We start from the raw sequence: 20105 nt of genomic DNA, 5'->3' as shown, positions 1-20105 counted from the left end.
CTTAGTATAAACTATGTACACAGTAGCAGAGGCTTGTGAAGGTGTCACAACATACCATGTTCTGCGGAGATGACTGGCTTTGGCTTCTGGTATCCAGTACTCTTTTTACATTTCTTGTTTAGTTTTTCTGGGTTTTTTGGTTTTCTATTCTATGTCTGGTTTTCTTTATGCTGGGTTTTTCTGGGTTCATTCCTGTAATCCATCCCTGGGATTCCCAGTCTCCAGGTTTCCTTTAAATGTTTGTTTTATTTGCCACACCCGTTTGTTTTCCATCATTTCATTTTGTTTCAGAGTTCCTGCAGGCAGCTGCTCAAGGCTTCTGCCCTTTCTTGCAGGTAAGTGCTATATATATGTGTTCTGTGGTTCTTTTAGTGTACATTAGGCAGAGTAGGACCTGCCAGATATGGGGTACATTGGCATTGTTGGCAGGCTTATGCAATGTATGATCCTATAATGTGACTAAATCCCCATGATTTTCATATATAGTGCTTAGTTATGTCTACTCTTGTTTTGCCTATTATATCTTGTCTTGTTTCATTTTGTAATCCCAGTCCATGTACAGTCCTGTCCTGCCCCTGTTTAGTTAATGTTCCCTTATGTATTGTGTACATGTTCTGGGTTTAGCTTCCTATCCTTCTCTGGTTCTGGGTTCTACTAGTTCTGTCTTGTTTTCATGTTTGGTGCCTATTCTAGTCTTGCCTTGTTTCTAGTACTGGATACATGTCTGCAGCAGAGCCCTCCTATCCAGTTCCTGGGAGGTCTGCATATCAAGTTCCCGGGATCCGCTGTAGCTGCATCAGGGTTCTGGTATGTGGCCGCACAAACGCTGGTGCTCAACACCAGGGGGTGTGTGTTTGCCATGCACCAGGCCCTGATAGTCCACTTCCACGCTGAAGACTCCCACTTCTCATCATGCACTCAGGGGTCCCGGTCTCCGTACCGCCACCCGTGACAGAAGGTCTTTTCTCCATGTATTAGGAGTTGAGCATTTCTCAATGCATCAGAACTGCAAGAAATGCACCGCAGGCCACACATGTTTCTTTTTTTGTACTTCCCAATATTTTGTGGGCTATCACAATAAAAAAAAAAAAAAAACCATAAAAAATAGTGTTGGCTACCTCATCCTCCTCCACCACTGCTTCCACCTACACCACCACGGTCACTGCCTCCTCAACCTGTGGGTCACTTAGTATAAACTATGTACACATTAGCAGAGGCTCCATGCATCAGAAGTTGAGCATTTCTCCATGCATCAGGACTGCAAGAAATGCACCGCAGGCCGCAAATGTTTCTTTTTTTGTATGTCCCAATATTTTGTGGGCTACCACAATAAAAAAAAAAAAAGAAACATAAAAAACAGTGTTGGCTACCTCATCCTCCTCCACACCACTTCCACCTACACCGCCACGATCACCGCCTCCTCAACCTATGGGTCACTTAGTATAAACTATGTACACAATAGCAGAGGATTGTGAAGGCCTTTTCTCCATTCATCAGGAGTTGAGCATTTCTCCATGCATCAGGACTGCAAGAAATGCACCGCAGTCAAGTTCGGGGTCAAGTTTGAGCCCTACCCAGACTTTATTTCAAAGTTCGTCCGAACCCGCCGGACCCGAACATCCAGGTGTCCGCTCAACTCTAATCAAAACCCTCCATGAAAATTCACTTAAAAACCTGAACTTGTCACATCTCTTTTACAGCTCTGTAACTTCACAAAATAGTGTCTAGGTCATACATTGGGCATATTGTTTTACTCAGAAGATGTAACTGAGCATAATTTGGGGATTTTTATGACAGTGGTACATATCAAGTGTAAGAGATACTCCGCAAAAATGCACCATATATGTAAAAATGCAATTTCCCCCCCCCACCTCACCACAAACATTGACATAAATTGGTGAAAAAATGGTGGCACGTTAAGGCACAATATACACCATATTAGATACCCTGGGGTGTCTGCTTTATCAAATAATAGCCCTTTGTGGGTTTATTTGAACAGTTACACTGCTATAATACCCTAAAATAAGACACAGGCCCATCAAATCCATCTAGGAAAATTCTAACTATAGAAACTGAAATAGCCATGTCTCTTATATGGCATTGTAACTTTACAGAAAAGTGCCAAAGGCATACAACAGGGGCATCGTTATACTCAGCAGATGTAGCTAAACACAATATGGGGCAGGAATAGCACACACCACCTTTCCGAAATACACATTACAAAAACCTTGTTATATGTGTATATGCTAAAATAAAGAAAAAACTAAATTTTACTCCAATATTTAGCAGAGATTAGCAATGAAATGGTTACGTAAAAAGTGTCAAACTAACCTTAGGTAAATAGCCTGTGATGTCTACTTTACATAAATGTTTACTTTTGTGTGGCAATTTTGTTTTCTGAGGTGGCTACTAAACCTACAAGACAAACATACCAAATTCTAAAATTGTTTCACATTAAAATTTTATTTTTGTCCTTGTATTTTGTGACCTGTAACTTTCAAAATAAGCTGAAATCCTATACATATTATGTATTCTATAAATCAAGACACGTAAATTAATTTATTTTGAATTACTTTTTCTAAGCTGGACATATTATGCATACGCTATTATTGCCAAAACTGTGAAAAAAATATATTTTTTTTTTCTTTCATTTTGTGGCCTTTTTTATAATTAATGAGAATGTATCTATGTATATGTGACAAAAAAATTAAGCCCTGTTTGCCCTCTGAAAAACAGTATATAATATGTGTTGTTGCAATAAATGACAGAGATGCAAATTGCGTTTGAACACAAACAGCAAAAACTTAAAAAATGGCTTGTGTCCTTAAGGGTAAGACAAGCTTTTGAAGCTGTGTCCTTAAGGGGTTAAGTGGTTAAAGCCACTGAAGATGAACTTAACAAAAACTGCCATGTTTTACTTGCAGGATTAAAAGGACAGGGCCACTGCATGCAGACAACTTCCTTGAGAATTAATTTTCATTTCCAGTCATATTATTATATATATTTTTATTTCCATATATATTTTTTCCTATATTGTTTTTAGGTTTATTTAATTTTTAGTGTTTTTTATTTTTCATTATTATTTTTACTATTTTTATATCTATTTTTATATGTATTGTTATTTTTATTTTATTTTTGTTTTCGTTTTCATTTTTACTATTTTTTATTTTTATATTTATTTTTATATTTTTTCCACTTTCTATCTTTTTCACTTTCTGCAATCAGCTATTATGCTCTGCCTTCTTTTTCTCTGTTGTATTGTATATAAGTTTTTTTCCTCCAACATTTTCCACCCCCTGAGTATCTTAATATATCGCTTGTTCAAGTCCACAACCCGGAAATGTTCTATGTGTTCCAACATGAAACGCACGTCACTACCAATTACGTCAACCACGCGCATGCAATGCCTTTACACTCGGAAGTGGCTATCTGTAATCCATGGTGCAATGCACGCCGGTCCAGCTGCCGATCATCGTTCTCAATGTCTACTGGTATATAGGAAGAGTCTCTCAGAACATCTACATTGATCCCTGAAGAAGTCCCAACGGACGAAACGTGTAGGACTTTTGGATATTTTTATTATGCTTTTACTTTTCTGTTTTTATTTTGATTTGTAATCTGCCACCCTGCATGTTTATCTCTGGAGCTTCCTGCTATTCGCTGAAGTCTGGTTACCACGCTGGTTGTGGAGATACGCTTGATTTTATTTGCTATCTTGTAAGTGCAATAGTGTGCAATACATTTGTAATTTTTAATACCATCTGCACTATATTCTTTCCTTTTTTTCCACTATCCTGTGCCATCAAGAAGATTCCTCTGAAGAACATTTATCTACACTTCTTGACCCGAATTGAAAGGGAGACATGCCTGATTATACATCTAACTAATGAATTCTCTACCACCCCCACCCTGATACATATATTTAACATACTGCACCATATATATTTTTATTTATTTTGCAGAATATCTTTTGACTATTTATCAGGCTGTATTTAACCTTCATTATTCACCTAATTTTGGTGTTTTTTATATTTGTTATTTCAACATCTCATTTAGCCCCTTTTTGGTTTTTACTTTACTCTGAGTGTCTATAAGGGAACACTTTTTTCCATTGAGGGTCTGTCTGTGTTTTGGAGCATATAGTGAATTGCTTGTCTGTGTACTTTTTGAGTGAATGTAGAGTTCCTTTAATATGTTTTATTCAACGTAAGACACATATCAAGAGACATCTTCTAATTTATGCAGACATCAACATTAACCAGCACCACTGACCTTGACAAGTTGGCAGATCCGGTTTCCACCCATCTTGGGTGCAAATACTTGTTCTATTTCCAATTCTTTGAAAGTTGTTGTGACAAGAGAATTGAACTTCCTTGCCAACCACATAACTGGTATAATGAGGACTTCTTATGAGAGTATTTATATTTGGAATAGTACAGACTGTGGGAACAAGAATGATTACAAAAACAATCAAATCAGGCCCATATATTTTTGTTATTTGTTTAATGGCTTTATTTACCTACATGAATACCTCTGTCTTATATCTGTAATTTTTAAATCATTCTACTTGATTTTGTATGAATGACCCTTAAATCAAATGTCCATAGATGCATCTCCCCCATCCCTTAGCCCATCTGGCCCTAATATATCGTTCTCTCCTTCAGCCTGATTTTAAAACTTACCCAGCCCAGCAAACAACCAAGAGTTCCATCAGCTGTCCCACTTCCCTTTGCAAGAGGTAGCCTTCTGGAAGACTGTTTCCACTCCCACCCTACCCCTCATTTAACCCAAGCTAATTTCCTCATTTATAGATAGTCTCCCACACAACTTTCATTCTCCTGAAATGACAGGTGCAAACACTGATCAGCACATCCTTCCAATCTCTTAACCCTATAGAATACATACCCTCGATCCCTACAAATAGCTATACAGGGAGTGCAGAATTATTAGGCAAATGAGTATTTTGACCACATCATCCTCTTTATGCATGTTGTCTTACTCCAAGCTGTATAGGCTCGAAAGCCTACTACCAATTAAGCATATTAGGTGATGTGCATCTCTGTAATGAGAAGGGGTGTGGTCTAATGACATCAACACCCTATATCAGGTGTGCATAATTATTAGGCAACTTCCTTTCCTTTGGCAAAATGGGTCAAAAGAAAGACTTGACAGGCTCAGAAAAGTCAAAAATAGTGAGATATCTTGCAGAGGGATGCAGCACTCTTAAAATTGCAAAGCTTCTGAAGCGTGATCATCGAACAATCAAGCGTTTCATTCAAAATAGTCAACAGGGTCGCAAGAAGCGTGTGGAAAAACCAAGGCGCAAAATAACTGCCCATGAACTGAGAAAAGTCAAGCGTGCAGCTGCCAAGATGCCACTTGCCACCAGTTTGGCCATATTTCAGAGCTGCAACATCACTGGAGTGCCCAAAAGCACAAGGTGTGCAATACTCAGAGACGTGGCCAAGGTAAGAGAGGCTGAAAGACGACCACCACTGAACAAGACACACAAGCTGAAACGTCAAGACTGGGCCAAGAAATATCTCAAGACTGAGTTTTCTAAGGTTTTATGGACTGATGAAATGAGAGTGAGTCTTGATGGGCCAAATGGATGGGCCCATGGCTGGATTGGTAAAGGGCAGAGAGCTCCAGTCCGACTCAGACGCCAGCAAGGTGGAGGTGGAGTACTGGTTTGGGCTGGTATCATCAAAGATGAGCTTGTGGGGCCTTTTCGGGCTTGGGTTCATTGAGAATATGGTTGTTGTTCAATAATAAAATTAATCCTCAAAAATACAACTTGCCTAATAATTCTGCACTCCCTGTATATTACACACCAATAGTATATACTTTTTTATTTTTTTTTATTTAAATTTCTCACTATTTGTGTTTTGTTTTCATCTACACACCTCATACCACTAACATAAATCTAAATATGACTATACTGTTATTCATGATAACCCTTTTCTCACTCCAATTTTGTTCACATTACTACCGCTATAAGCACACACCTCAAACTGGAAAACAAATTATCATACACCATGGCCTGCTCTGTTGCTGTAACTTACCTGCTGAGAGCTGGTGAAGAGTTTTTTTTTTATTTTTTAAAATAGCCCTTTTACCCCCACCTCACAAAATTACAAAGTATCCCATTCAATATTTGGCCAAACAAAAATGATGTCCAAATTCCTATTCCTTATGTTACTTGCCCTTGCAATAAAGTGGAGTCTAACCCTTGCCCCCCAGCCAATTCTAGTCCTAATCTCCCCACTAAAAAAGGATGCACTGTAAGCCTGGTGTTCATTACAAACCAAAAATTATTGTGCTCTCAGAATCCTGGTTAACAACTAAAATACCAGACTCTGCAAATTGCAATACAGGGTTATTCATGTTTTAGAAATAACAGAGCAAAGAGAGGAGGAGGCATTGTTATTTATGTCGACAAGTCTTTAAAATTTACTCTTTAACCCCTTAAGGACAAAGGCAATTGTACAAGTTGTGATCAAAACAAAAAGTAGAATTTGAGCTATATGTCTGTTCAGGCATAATTCACCACTTTCATATTATGTGCACCCACACTTATCATACATCATTTTGTTCAGGATAAACAGGGCTTTCATGTCACATCAAATATTTGTATATTAAACAAATGAATATGAATAAAAATGTAAAATAATTGAGAAATGTTATTTTTTTTGTTCTGCATGGCATTTAAACAGTGATTGTCACAATACTGTTGCTGTTACTGCAATAAAGTACATATGAGGAGAATGCTCTCCCCGGCTGTTCCCACCTCCTATAACCTCCGATCCAGTACTAAAATGATATTTTGCATGGGGACTTGCATAAAACGCCAAGTGTGGCTCCCATTAAACTGAGATTAGTTTACCCCTTCATGAAGTCTTGGCTCATGTTTGGGGGATTGGAGAACTACATTCACTCTGGGGATTGCTATATCACAATACTCCCCTGAGTTTAATCACTAGCTCTTATAAGAGCTGTTCCTGCTACGCTCTCTAGACTAGGAGAGATCTACACCACTGGAAGATGGATCGTGGTCTTGGGTCCAGCCTGGGTGGAGGATGGCGAGACCCCAACCAAGCTGCAGCGGTTTGTGGGGTTTACGGTGGTTATGGTGTTCCAGTACAGTGCTTATTGTGTTCGCAAGTACTAGGAAGCAGCGATTGATGGAGGAACCTGGTCGGGGTGCCAGGCGGTCCATCACATTTGACGGCAGCGTTAGGATGGCTTCCTAGTCTTGGGGGGAACATCCAGAACACCCCTGGGACTCCTGCACATCTTCTAGAGTGGAACAAACATGGCGCCCAGTTACACTGTGGCGGTGTTTGACAGAGAGTTTACGTGTCTGCTGCTTTCTTGGGACCTAACCCAGCTGAGAAATATGTACAGTTCCCGAGAAACCTAGTAGCTGAGTACCTGCAGAACTGACAAGCGAGAGGGCACGGAGGGGAGGGGGGGGAGGGCACAGGGAGAGGCGATTGTCAGTCCCTCATCCCAGCAGCAAGCAGAGCAGCCCTGGGGTGGAGACTGACTCCCTCTACCCAGCACCAGGCAGCGTCACAGGGAGAGGAGATGGTCGGTCCGTCAACCCCGCAGAAACAAGAAGCCCTGGGAGTGGAGATAGTCGGTCTCACTACCTAGCACCAGGCAGCGTTACCGGGAGTCAAGACAGTTGGTCCAACTCCCCAGCAGCAGTATGGGTTAAAGGGAGGACAGACAAGTGTTTGCAAGTACTAGGAAGCAACGATTGACTAAGGTACCCGGTCGGGATGCCAGGCGGTCCGTCACATGGCTGATCAGTCTATTTATCCTTTTTCTTGTCCTGTGTGACAATTCTGTGTGCTGGGTTGTCTTATATCCTGACACTAAGAAAGATAAACAGCTTTCACAGTCTTCCTTTTTGTTAAAATAATTTTAAAAAATCAATGGTAAAATTATCAGGAAAAATAAATCCAGAGGTAAAGTGACAGACAAATTATTGTGGCACATTTCTGAAGAGGTTTTTTTTTATTTTTTTTATTTCCTGGATCCACAGAGAGCAATCACATTGGTTGAAGGAACAGTTCTCTGCTATATCAGCTTCAGATTGCAGATCCTACCTACAAATATGAGCTAAAATGTCTACCAACAAAAAGTGAAAGCTTGACATACATTCTTTCCATTCATCCACTCCTATCTAATGCCAAATGTGGCCAAGGTGTTGGTCCATGCTGCTATCATCTCTCACCTTGACTACTGCAATCAGGGCTGCCATCAGAAATGTTGGGGCCCCTGACACAGTTCAAAGTGTGGGCCCTCCGGGCCTGCCCCCCGAGACCCATTCTGAGTCCACCCACAAGGATGCCCTGTGTGGTGTGTAAAATGGATACAGGTTGCACATTTGTATAATGGATGTAGTTTTGTGTGTTTTAGATAAAGTGTGTGTTTGTGTTGTGGTTTTAGTGTGTGTATGGTGAATGCAGTGTATGTTTGTGTTGTGGTTTTAGTGTGTGTATGGTGAATGCAGTGTGTTTGTGTTGTGGTTTTAGTGTGTGTATGGTGAATGCAGTGTGTGTTTGTGTTGTGGTTTTAGTGTATGTAAATGTGTAAAATAGGGGGCTGCATTGGGAGGTGAGAGGGGAGCCTTTTTGGTGGTATTTACATGTTATTCCCCCCTCCCTGCTTTTTACCTGGCTAGGGAGGGGGGAGATTGTATCCCTGGTGGTCCGGTGGAGGGAGCCAGCCGCTGTAGCATGTAGACGGGGGCCACCAGGCCAGCCAGCACCATCTTAACTTTCCAGCACCTCCTGCCTGCAACGCTCCTGGGCCTGTTTGCCGTGTGGAGCGTTGCCATGGTAACCGGTGACAACACTCTGCCAGCCGCGGAGTTCGCAAGACTTACAGGCAGGAGCTGCTGGAAAGTTAAGATGGTGCTGGCTGGCCCGCGTCTACATTGTACAGGTAGCCGGGGCCCGAGGTGAACATATAGATAACGATAATCGCTATCTATATGTGCACAAATGGAATGTGGGGCCCAGGACTCCCAGAGCAGTCCGGCCCCCCAGGACGGGCCCATGACAACTGTTATGGTTGTCATGCCCTGATGGCGGCCCTGACTGCAATCAACTTCTCAGTGGCCTTACACGTTCCCAGCTGGATCCATTACAGTCTATAAAAAAATGTGGTATGAGGCTCATCTTCCTGTTAACCTGCATCTCCCATGCCTCCCCAATCTGTCAGTCCTTACACTGTCAATCTGTAAGATTTAGGGCTCAATTTAAAATTCTGGTGCTTGCTTACAAATCTCAACATAATGTGGTTTCTACCTAGATATCCTAACTGATACACAAGTATGTCCTGTACAGGCCCCTACACTCTGCCGAAGATCTGCATCTATTCTCTGTTTGTATTTGCACCTCTGACACCTGCCTTCAAAACTTCTCTAGGGACTCACCATTCCTATGGAACTCCTTTCTCTGCTCTGTTAGACTCTCATCCAGTCTCAGTTCCATGAAAATAAAATTAAAAACTCACTTTTTTAGGAAAACATATCAATTAAAATTTTAATATCTTTTATACTTGGGTAACCCACTCTGTCTCCTCTCCCGCAACTGTGCCATCCAATAAACTAACCCTTCACTGTAAACTATTCTAGTAACCTACTTTTTCCCATACATGTAATACATGCTACCTTTACCTATTATGCCACTTTACCCCACTAGCTAAATTATGATAATAAAGCACATTTTCATATGTAAAAGTGGGTAGCATTTCATTGGCGTGGTCTGGTTGAAGTGCCCCTTCACCATTGCAGTGTAAAACATTGCAGGGTTAAGACAACCTCTAGAGGCTGTCTTCCAGACAGCCACAGGTTGCACTTCCTGGATTTTAATGGTGTTTAACGACATGAAACAACGTTGGATGTCGTCACGCTGTGCTTGAGGACGTTCAGTGTCTTCAAAATCCTCATAGGGAAGTATTGATTCAAAGCTTTCCTATGGGAAAGCTCCAATGCATGTGCGCATTAGGTTACCCATTGGCGTGACTACGCTGGAGGAGGAAAACAATCCAGCACCGAAAGACTGGAAACAGGCAAGTGTAAAAAGGATTTTTAACCCTTCAATCACTGAATTATGGAGATTTGGGGCTATAAAGAAATAGGCAGAGGGACAACTATAGTATTAGGAATACAAATTTTGTATTCCTAATGCTATAGCGTTCGTTTAATTTCCTTCTGCAAACCGTTGTTAAAATTTACAGGAGTTAACATCAACAGATATACTATATATTCATTTATTTAAAGGTGCCATGATAATGAATGCACTCAATATTGAAGCCAGATTGGAATATACAATGAAGTTGTCAGACTGGATCAGAGGGTCGACTTTTACAGAGTTCCATTTTAAGCAGATAGGCTATGCATCTAAATCTGTGATTGTTAAGCTTTAAACTACTATAATATGATTCTATGAGTCACTGATGTTAGCATTATATCAAATGTGATTATCCTAAAGATATTTCACAATCCTGATGATGTCTTATGTTCCTTAAGGTTTATACCTAGAACAATTATAATGCCTTTTCCTGATAAGTTACCCTACAAGTTAAGTATTTGTTCTGATAATTCTACTTCTCTCCATTTGTTATTTGTTCTAGTGTAACTTGTTGGATTCAAGACTAACCTATTTACTGAGTAGTTTGTGAAGAAGGATATATGTCAAATTGATCATTTAAACATTGGATATACTTTAGCTAGTTTGAGTCTATCATTATATTATGAAGTTTTGTCTCCACAAAGAAAAGTATTCTATCCGTGCTGTGTATTTTATAGCCTGAGCAGAGTTATGATTAGTACAACTGAAATTAGGTCATTGCCACTGTGTTCATACCCCTTATTGTTTCTGTCATATTTTAGACCTTGCTTTAATAATGTTACACATGTGCCTTGCTACTATTGGAGAGTAAAATAAGAGAAAAGTGAAATAGTAGCCTCCGTGTTATTAACTCATGGCTTTCCGTCATGACTTCGTAAAATCCTGCAGCAACTATATTCACTTAATATTGGTAGAGCAAACATATTCTTTAATTTATCTGGGAGCACAGAAGGGAAGTGTTTTGGGCCAAAAACTATGGACCATTTGGATTTCCATATGGAATAAAGAATTATATATATATTTTATTCTTACAGGCAGTGTTATATCATCTTACTTGCATACACTAACAGAGTTACTATCAAACACTCAGATACATTTAGATATATTCTCACACATTAACAGAGTACCAATCTCACTTTTTTACTTTCTTGTAGATTCACCCGTAACAATCTATTGGAGGGAACCTATAGACTGATAATTTGTTTGTTCAGTTGTCTGTGTTCTCTCACTCTGTTCAGTCCAATAAGAAGGCAGGGGCTGGGCTACGACTGTTCTGCAATGCTGGACACTGATATAAAGCAATGGCCATCAGGTGCTGTGGGTTGGACAGCTGTGACCGGGTTGTATGTCAGGCTGTACTACACAGCAATGATTGTTCCCAAATATCAAAACCATACTGCCCTGTCTTATAGGCCTATAGGGTGTTGCAGAAAGACATTCAACGTTAAATAAGCCAAAGAAAGATGCAGCAGAGCTGTGGGTATTTTGTAGGAGTGTGATTACCTTTTCCAGGCTGTTCATCAACTTCATGTGGTTTAGGAGTATCCTCTGAAAAATAAAACATTTGGTTCTTACTTAATTCAAAGTGAAATAATTAATTAAAGTGAAGGTTACCTTAGTATAGGATATCTGAAATATATGTATTTGATTTTAATTGGATGCTTGTATAAAAATATCAATTATTTATGTAACATATACTCTGACAACAATAATAAAAAAGAAAACTTAAACAGATTCTTTTTTTCTTTTCATTGTTAATTTTTTATTTCTTACACACACAGAAAAAACAACACAAGCCATAAACAACAAAACACAATAACATAAAATTAAATAAAATAAAAATACATAAACAAAATAAATTCAATTTTACTTTTCTTTGCTATTACCTTGATTTAATTTATAATCCTTATATTCAACTTATACCAGTATGCAAAGTAAAATTAATTGACATTGACAATTAGTTCTTACTCACAAGCGGAATGCTCAGCATATTTGTCCTGTTTTAACAGTTTTAACACTATTTTACCTAAATCTTTCAGCTTTGCAGTCATACCCTATCAATTATTCATTAATATGCAATAATGTACATGCTTTAACCTCATATCTGTTTTAGGCTATTCCTCCTTTTGCTATAACCTCTATTTATACCTTACACCTATATGCTAACCAATCTTGCCATGCTTTTTCATGGCCACCTTCTCTTCCTTCTATTTTATTTACTATTCTCTCATATTGATACGTCTTGTCTACTCTTTCCTGCACTTCCAAAATATATGGTGGGATTGTTTTTTTCCAATTTTGAGCAATGCTTATTTTTGCAGCGATTAATATATGAATAATAACTACATTATTTTTTATTCGACTCCACTCTTGGTATATATGTAAAAGATAGAACTCAGGGAAATTTGGTATCACTGTATCCATTAAAATTTGAATTACTAATTTAACATCGTTCCAAAACTGTACAAGACGAGAGCATCCCCAAAAAATATGTAATAAAGTTCCCTTCTCCCTTTGACACCTCCAGCACCTGTCAGAGGCAGCTTCATACATTCGAGACACTTTTGCGGGAACTAAGTACCAACGCATTAATATTTTACTATAAGCTTCCCAATATGTAAGGCTGTGAGATATTTGTTTAGTAATTTTTATAGTTTGATACCAATGGGATAGATCAAAGGTTTTTGATAGGTCTCGTTCCCATAATATCATATAAGGCAACTTTTCTTCCCCGTTTACATATAAAAGGCTTTTGTAGCATATTGAAAGAGGTTTACTTTCCATATTAGGGTTCAAACAGAATTTACCCAACCAAGTCACTAAGGCCATATCTAATTTTAACAGCTTATTTTCTAACAAAAAATTATTGATCCTTAAATACGAAAATACCTCTTTATTCGGAAGGGCAAACTCTGCCTGCAAACTAGGATATGATTTGAGCCCTGCCTCATTAAATAACATATGCACTTTACTAATGCCATTAGTTTCCCAAGTATTCAAATTTAAATCTTGTATAAAGTACTTTATTACATATAATGGTGCTAAGACTAATAGCTTTACACCTTTTAGCAATTTAGGAGTCCATTTTGACCAATGATAGAGCATTAATTTTGTCGTAGAAAGCATGTTTTTGCCTATTGACCCATTCATTAAGGTCTCCCATAAAAGCTTTTCTATTAAATAGGGTTTAGCGCAAGCTTGTTCCAGTTTTAACCATACTGGTGAATTTAAACGGAAAAGTACTGCCAAAGCATAGGACAACATAGATGCCTGATAATATTTAATAATGTTAGGAATACCCAATCCGCCTTGTAGATATGGAAGCTCTGTAAGCCTAGCTGCCACCCTTGGCATTTTTTTTCCATATGTATGAGTTAAACATAAGTTGAAATTTTTTTAATAAATTTTTTGGCACAGCCATAGGAATAGTTCGAAAAAGATACAATATATGGGGTAAGGCCATCATTTTAATTGTATGTACACGCCCTAACCAAGATGTCCCCAAAGTCCCCCAATTTTTTAACTGATCCTTTAATTTATGTAATACAGGAATATGATTATGCTTAATTAAAAGAGAGCTTGATGCACTTTTATTTGTATCAAAACCTAAAGAATCATTACCGTATTTAGTTAAACTGTTGGAAAGATTTAGTATGATCTCCTATTATAAAAATAATGTTAAAAAAAAAACAGGCGTTACCGTTGGGTGTACCTAAAACGGAGATAAATCAATTAGCAGGTACTTACTCGTTCGATTGGCGCAAAGATTTTCTAACATACCTGGGGATAAAACTTACTAAAACGAGCTCTCTTTTAATTAAACAGATTTTCACTACTTATAGTTGCAAAGGGTTGCTGATTGCAGCTATAATTTAAAGAACACTATTGTGTCAGGAACACAGACATGTATTCCTAACCCTATTGTGCTGAAACCACAATTTAGGTGGCTTTTCCCCCTAGCCCCTTTAACAGTTTAATAAAACTTACCTTATTTCAGAGTCTGTGTGAATGTACGATTTCAGAATTAAATACATCTCTATGAGGAGGTGCGGATTGGCCAAACGTCTGCTTGGCCAATCAGCACCTCTTCATAGAGATGCACTGAATCAATGCATCTGTACGAGGAAAGTTCAGCGTCTCCATGCAGAGGGTAGAGACACTGAGTCATTTCTCTGAAATGCCTGCAGGAAATGATTACTCACCAAAAAAAAAAAAAACTACAATAAGCTGTATATATTATTATAAAAAGTTAATAAAAAAAAACAAAAAAAAAAAACTGTAAAAATATTTTTTTATATCTATCTATATCTTTGTATATCCCCTTAATGACCATGGGCGTACTAGGTACATCCGACAAGAAAACATAATTGTTGATAAAGGACCCTGGATTGAACCAAAACATCAAATGGCACTTTGGAGTATATGCTACGCTGTAGAAAACACAGGGGCATTTGACTTAATTTGAAGTTCTGAGTGCATGATTCCTGGGTTATAGAAATAGATATAAATAAAGATATGGGGAAGTTACAAAAAATAAGCGGCATTGAAGGTTCCCAATAGCACAGTAACCTCCATAATTCTTAAATTGAATAAGTTTGGAACAACCAATACTCTTCCTAGAGTTGGCTGCCTGAGCAGTAGGGGTAGAAAGGCCTTGGTAAGAGAGGTGATCAAGAACCCAAAGGTCACTCTGGGTGAGCTACAGAGATAACTTGTGAAGATGAGAGCAACTTGAGGAAGAACAACCATCTCTGGAGCACTCCACCAATCTGGCAGGCTGACTAGATGGAAGCTTTGTTCTCACTGCAAGACACATTAGAGTCCACTTAGAATTTGCAAAAAAAAAGCACCTAAAGGACTCTCAGATTGCTCAAAGCAAGATTGTCTAGTCTGATGAAATGAAGACTGTAGAATCCAGACTTGGTTAACAACGTTTGTTTTTTGCAAAACATGTTCAGAGCGAGACTGAATCAGATCCAGATTTCAGCTTGTTCTGAAAGTTAAAATTTGAGTTTGGGAACAGCTGGACCCATATATAAAAGTCCAGTCAATTTGCCCACTGTCAGCGCTAGCATAATTTGACAACAATTCAGCACACTATGACTCAGAGTACAAAGACCTTTATAAAGACCTTCCGTGTCTTAAATTGCCAGTAAGTTCAGAACTTTCCATGGGCAAAATAATTTGTGTCGATGTAATAGTTTTTATGTAAATCTTTTCGAAGCATTTTCATTTTGATTCTTTTTTTTTTTTAAACTTATTTTTAATAGTTGTGTTTCTTATGTTTTTTGACCTTTTTAGGACTGAAAAAAGTAGATTAAAGAAGAAGCCAAAACTTCACCTTTGTTCCTGTGACTTCCATCAGCTGCTAGTGGTTGGGTTATCTTCCACGGCTGAGCGCTCAGCATCTACAGCTAGTATTTTATCTGAAGTTTCACCTCATTGTTTACCCGTCTTATCCCCTGCCACGGCAATGGACTTTTTACCTCAGGTGGGGGCCCACACCGAGGTTAAAGGACCACTATAGGCAGTTCAATGAAGTGGTCTGGGTGCCAGGTCCATCTAGGATTAAACCTTTCTGCTGTAAACATAGCAGTTTCAGAGAAACTGCTATGTTTACATTTGGGTTAATCTTCTCACAGTGAGAAGACGCCAGTGTCCATAGAAAAGCATTGAGAATGTTTTCCTATGGACTGGCTGAATGCGCGCCTGGCTCTTGCCGCGCATGCGCATTCAGCCGATGACATCAGAAGAGGGAGGAGAGGGAGCCCAGACCTGGAAAAAAGGTAAGGGATTAACCCCTACCTCCCCCTTCAGCGCAGCGGGAGTAGGACCCTGAGGGTAGAGGCACCCTCAGGACACTAGTGCCAGGAAAACGAGTTTGTTTTTTAGTTGTCAATTGCAAAAAGCAAGTAAATGATAATTATGTTTAAAATCTGTGTTTTGTAGAAGTCTGTATAGTTCTAATTCATTTTATACATTTCACAATTGTGGGTGTTTCTCTTTCTTTCTTTTTTCTTTTTCCATTTATTTTCCATTATTTTTATTTCTCTCTTTTGTGACATTTACGTGATGATCACATCCTTCACCTCTTCAGGTACTTGCTTCACATGTTCTTAAAATCAAGTTTGGACTTAATATGCCCCATCTTTTTGATATTTAATGATTATTTATAATTAGGATTGTTGGAAGAAAGTACTAAAGTCTTTATTTTGCTTTGAAGGTGTACTTTTAAAAATGTTAATTAAAGGGTTTCTCCGCACACCATGACCAAATAAGTTATTTGAAATGGTCATGATACACTATATGGACAAAAGTATCGGGACACACCTCTTAATTATTGCATTGAGGTATTTCAATCAGACCCATTGCCAATGATGTATAGAATCAAGCACCTAGCCATGCAGTCTTCATTTACAAACATTTGTGAAAAATAGGTTTATCTGCATAGCTCAGTAATTAAACTGTGGTGCTGTGATAGGACCGGGTGGCCCATGCACTTAGGGCCACCCGGAGGGCTTGTATCAGCAGGGGCCCGGTCGGGCGCTCTTTCCCCCCACGACCGGGCCCCTTGCTTTCCGGCAGCCGGCTGGGAGGGAGTGAGGATGGGGGATCCTCACTCCCATCATCCTCAGGCACCACACTGGACCCCAGGGAATCCACCCTCCAGCAAAAGGTAGGAAACTGGAGGGTGGGTTTAAAAATGTACATTTTACATGTGTGTCAGTATGTCTGTGTGTCAGTATGTCTGTTTGTCTGTGTGTCAATATATCTGTCTGTGTGTCTGTATATGTCTGTTTGTCTGTGTGTCAGTATGTCTGTTTGTCTGTGTGTCTGTGTGTCAATATATCTGTGTGTGTCAGTAGGTCTATCTGTGTGTCAAAATATTTGTGTGTGTCAGTATGTCTGTGTGTGTCAGTATGTCTGTCAGTGCATGCATGTGTCAGTCTCTGTATGTGTCTGTGTGTGTCAGTATATGTGCCTGGATGTGTGTCAGTATTTCTCAGTGTATATGGGTGTCAATGTGTCTGTCAGTGTGTGTGTGTGTGTGTGTCAGTATCTCGGTCAGTGTATGTGCCTGTGTGTGGGTATCAGTATTTGTCAGTGTATGTGTGTCAGTATGTTGATCAGTGTGTGTGTCAGTATGTCTGTATATGAGCCTGTGTGTGTCTGTCAGTACGTCTACCAGTGTATGTGTCTGTGTGTGTCAATATATATGTACCTGTGTGTCAGTATGTCTGTCAGTGTATGTGCCTGCTTATCTGTATGTAGTCAGTGTATGTATCTGTGTATCTGCTTGTGTGTCAGAGTATGTACCTGTGCATCTGAGCCGCAGCTTTATATACAAATACACCCCTCCATTCAAACTTCAACACTACATACAAACACACTCCTACATTCAAAAACAAACACTACACATAAATGCACACTTGCATTCAAACTGCAGTACCACATACAAACACATTAACACAAACATACTTCATACAAACACATGCTTACATTCAAACACACAAAACAGTGCTAAATACAACCCTGCAAGCATGGGAAATTGGTAGAGCCCCACCTGTCAAAGCATTGTTGGAGTTGCACGACAGATGGGGTTCTACCTTTAGTCCAATCTTGCAATTGGGTGTCCCAATAAAATTCATTCTATTTAATGCCGCCACTGCATTGGGATGGATGCCGTGATTGCATACCAGGGAGTGAGGGGCGACAGCGGCAGGGCCCAGGGGGCCCAAGCAAGCGCTTGCCCAGGGTCCAGTCGTTATTAAAGACGGCCCTGCACACACACACTGCATACACTGACACAACACACACACTGCATACACTGACACAACACACACTCTGCATACACTAACACAACACACACTGCATACACTAATACAACACACTCTGCATACACTGACACAACACACTCTGCATACACTGACACAACACACACTCTGCCAACACTGACACAACACACACTCTGCCAACACTGACACAACACACACTCTGCAAACACTGACACAACACACACTGCATACACGAATACAACACACACACACTGCATACACTAACACACACACACTGCATACACTAATACAATACACACACTGCATTCACTAATACAACATGCACTCTGCATACACTACACACTAACACACTCACTGCATCCACTATACTGACACACACTCTGCATTCACTACACTAACACACACTCTGCATCCGCTACACATTAACACACACTCTGCATCCGCTACACATTAACACACACTCTGCATTCACTACAAATTTACACACACTACATTCATTACACTGACACACTCTGCATTCACTACACCCTAACACACACTCTGCATTTATTACACCCTAACACACACTCTGCATTTATTACACACTAACACACACTCTGCATTTATTACACACTAACACACACTCTGCATTCACTAAACTATGCACACACTCTGGATTCACTATACTGACACACACTCTGCATTCACTACACTAACATACACTCTGCATTAACTGTACACACAGCATCCACTACACAAACATCCTGTATTCACAGTACACACACTACATCCACCATAAATTGAAACACTCTGCATTCACTATACACAGACACTGCGTCTAATACACACACTACATCCACCATAAATTGAAACACTCTGCATTCACTATACACAGACACTGCGTCTAATACACACACTACATCCACTAAACACATTTCATATAGTACATACAAACAATACATCCACTACACAAACACACACTACATCCACTACTCAAACACACTCTATGTTCACTATACACACTGCATCCGCTACACAAACACACACTCTGCATTCACTGCACAAACAGTATCTAATACACACAAACACTACATCCATTACACACATTCTAATTTACTTCCACCATACACACCACATTCAGTCCTGCATCATTGTCAACGGACTAGGTAGGGAGTGGGCGGGCCCGGGAGGGAGGGGGGGGGGGGGGCAGACCTTGTGCTTTGTCAGGGGCCCCAAAATTTCTGATGGCAGCCCTGGCTGTGTGTGATATTTGTAATGGATGTATTAACAGTGTGTGATATGTGTGTATTGGTTGTATGTGATATTTGTGCTTAGTTTATTGGCTGTGTGTGATGGTTATTTAATTCAGATAAAAACATGCATTTAAGCCTGTGTGTGAATGCAGGTGTATATTTTTGCAGAGTTATGTGCACACAGTCAGATGCACACAGTTATACATATACACTGTCAAATCCACCACATGCACACAGTCGCAGGCAGATAGTCACATACACAGGATCAGACAGAAACACACAGGTACAGGCAGTAACACACATACACAGTTACAGGTAGATAAACACACTTACACACAATTACAGGCAGACAGCCACACACATACACAGGCAGCCACACATACAGTTTTACACACACACTTACATGCAGACAGCCACACACACACAGACAGCCACACACACACACACACACACAGACTTACATGCAGACAGCCACACACACACACACACACACACACACACACACAGAGTCAGACGGCCATACACACACAGGGAGACATCCACACACACACACACACAGGCAGGCAGTCACACACACAGGCAGACAGCCAAAAAAACACACACAGGCAGACAGTCATACATACACACAGACACACAGGCAGTCATGCACATACACAGGCAGTCATGCACACACACAGGCAGTCATGCACACACAAGCAGTCATGCACACACAAAGGCAGACAGTTATACACACAGACACACACACACAGGCAGTTATGCACACACACAGGCAGACAGTCATACACACACACACACACACACACACACACACACACAGAGGCAGTCACACACACAGACACACACAGGCAGACAGTCATACACACAGACACACACACACACACAGGCAGACAGTCATACACACACAGTCAGCCATACACACAGTCACA

The 20105-nt window shown here is 39.8% G+C and overlaps 1 protein-coding gene across 1 annotated transcript in view; it reads right to left on the bottom strand.

Annotated features, from left to right (window-relative positions):
* The window catches only part of CFH (complement factor H), a 1233551-nt gene that overhangs the window by 73683 nt on the left and 1139763 nt on the right, over positions 1-20105 (bottom strand). The window contains exons 14-15 of the mRNA XM_063428115.1: positions 11655-11699; positions 4273-4440 (exon numbers count right to left, since the gene is read on the bottom strand). Coding sequence (XP_063284185.1) covers positions 4273-4440; positions 11655-11699 — 213 coding nt within the window. The remainder of the gene's footprint in view (positions 1-4272; positions 4441-11654; positions 11700-20105) is intronic.

The sequence above is a fragment of the Pelobates fuscus genome, chromosome 7 (assembly GCF_036172605.1).
Source record: "Pelobates fuscus isolate aPelFus1 chromosome 7, aPelFus1.pri, whole genome shotgun sequence".
NCBI classification, from domain to species: Eukaryota; Metazoa; Chordata; class Amphibia; order Anura; family Pelobatidae; genus Pelobates; species Pelobates fuscus.
This window is presented reverse-complemented; position numbering and strand designations above follow the sequence as displayed.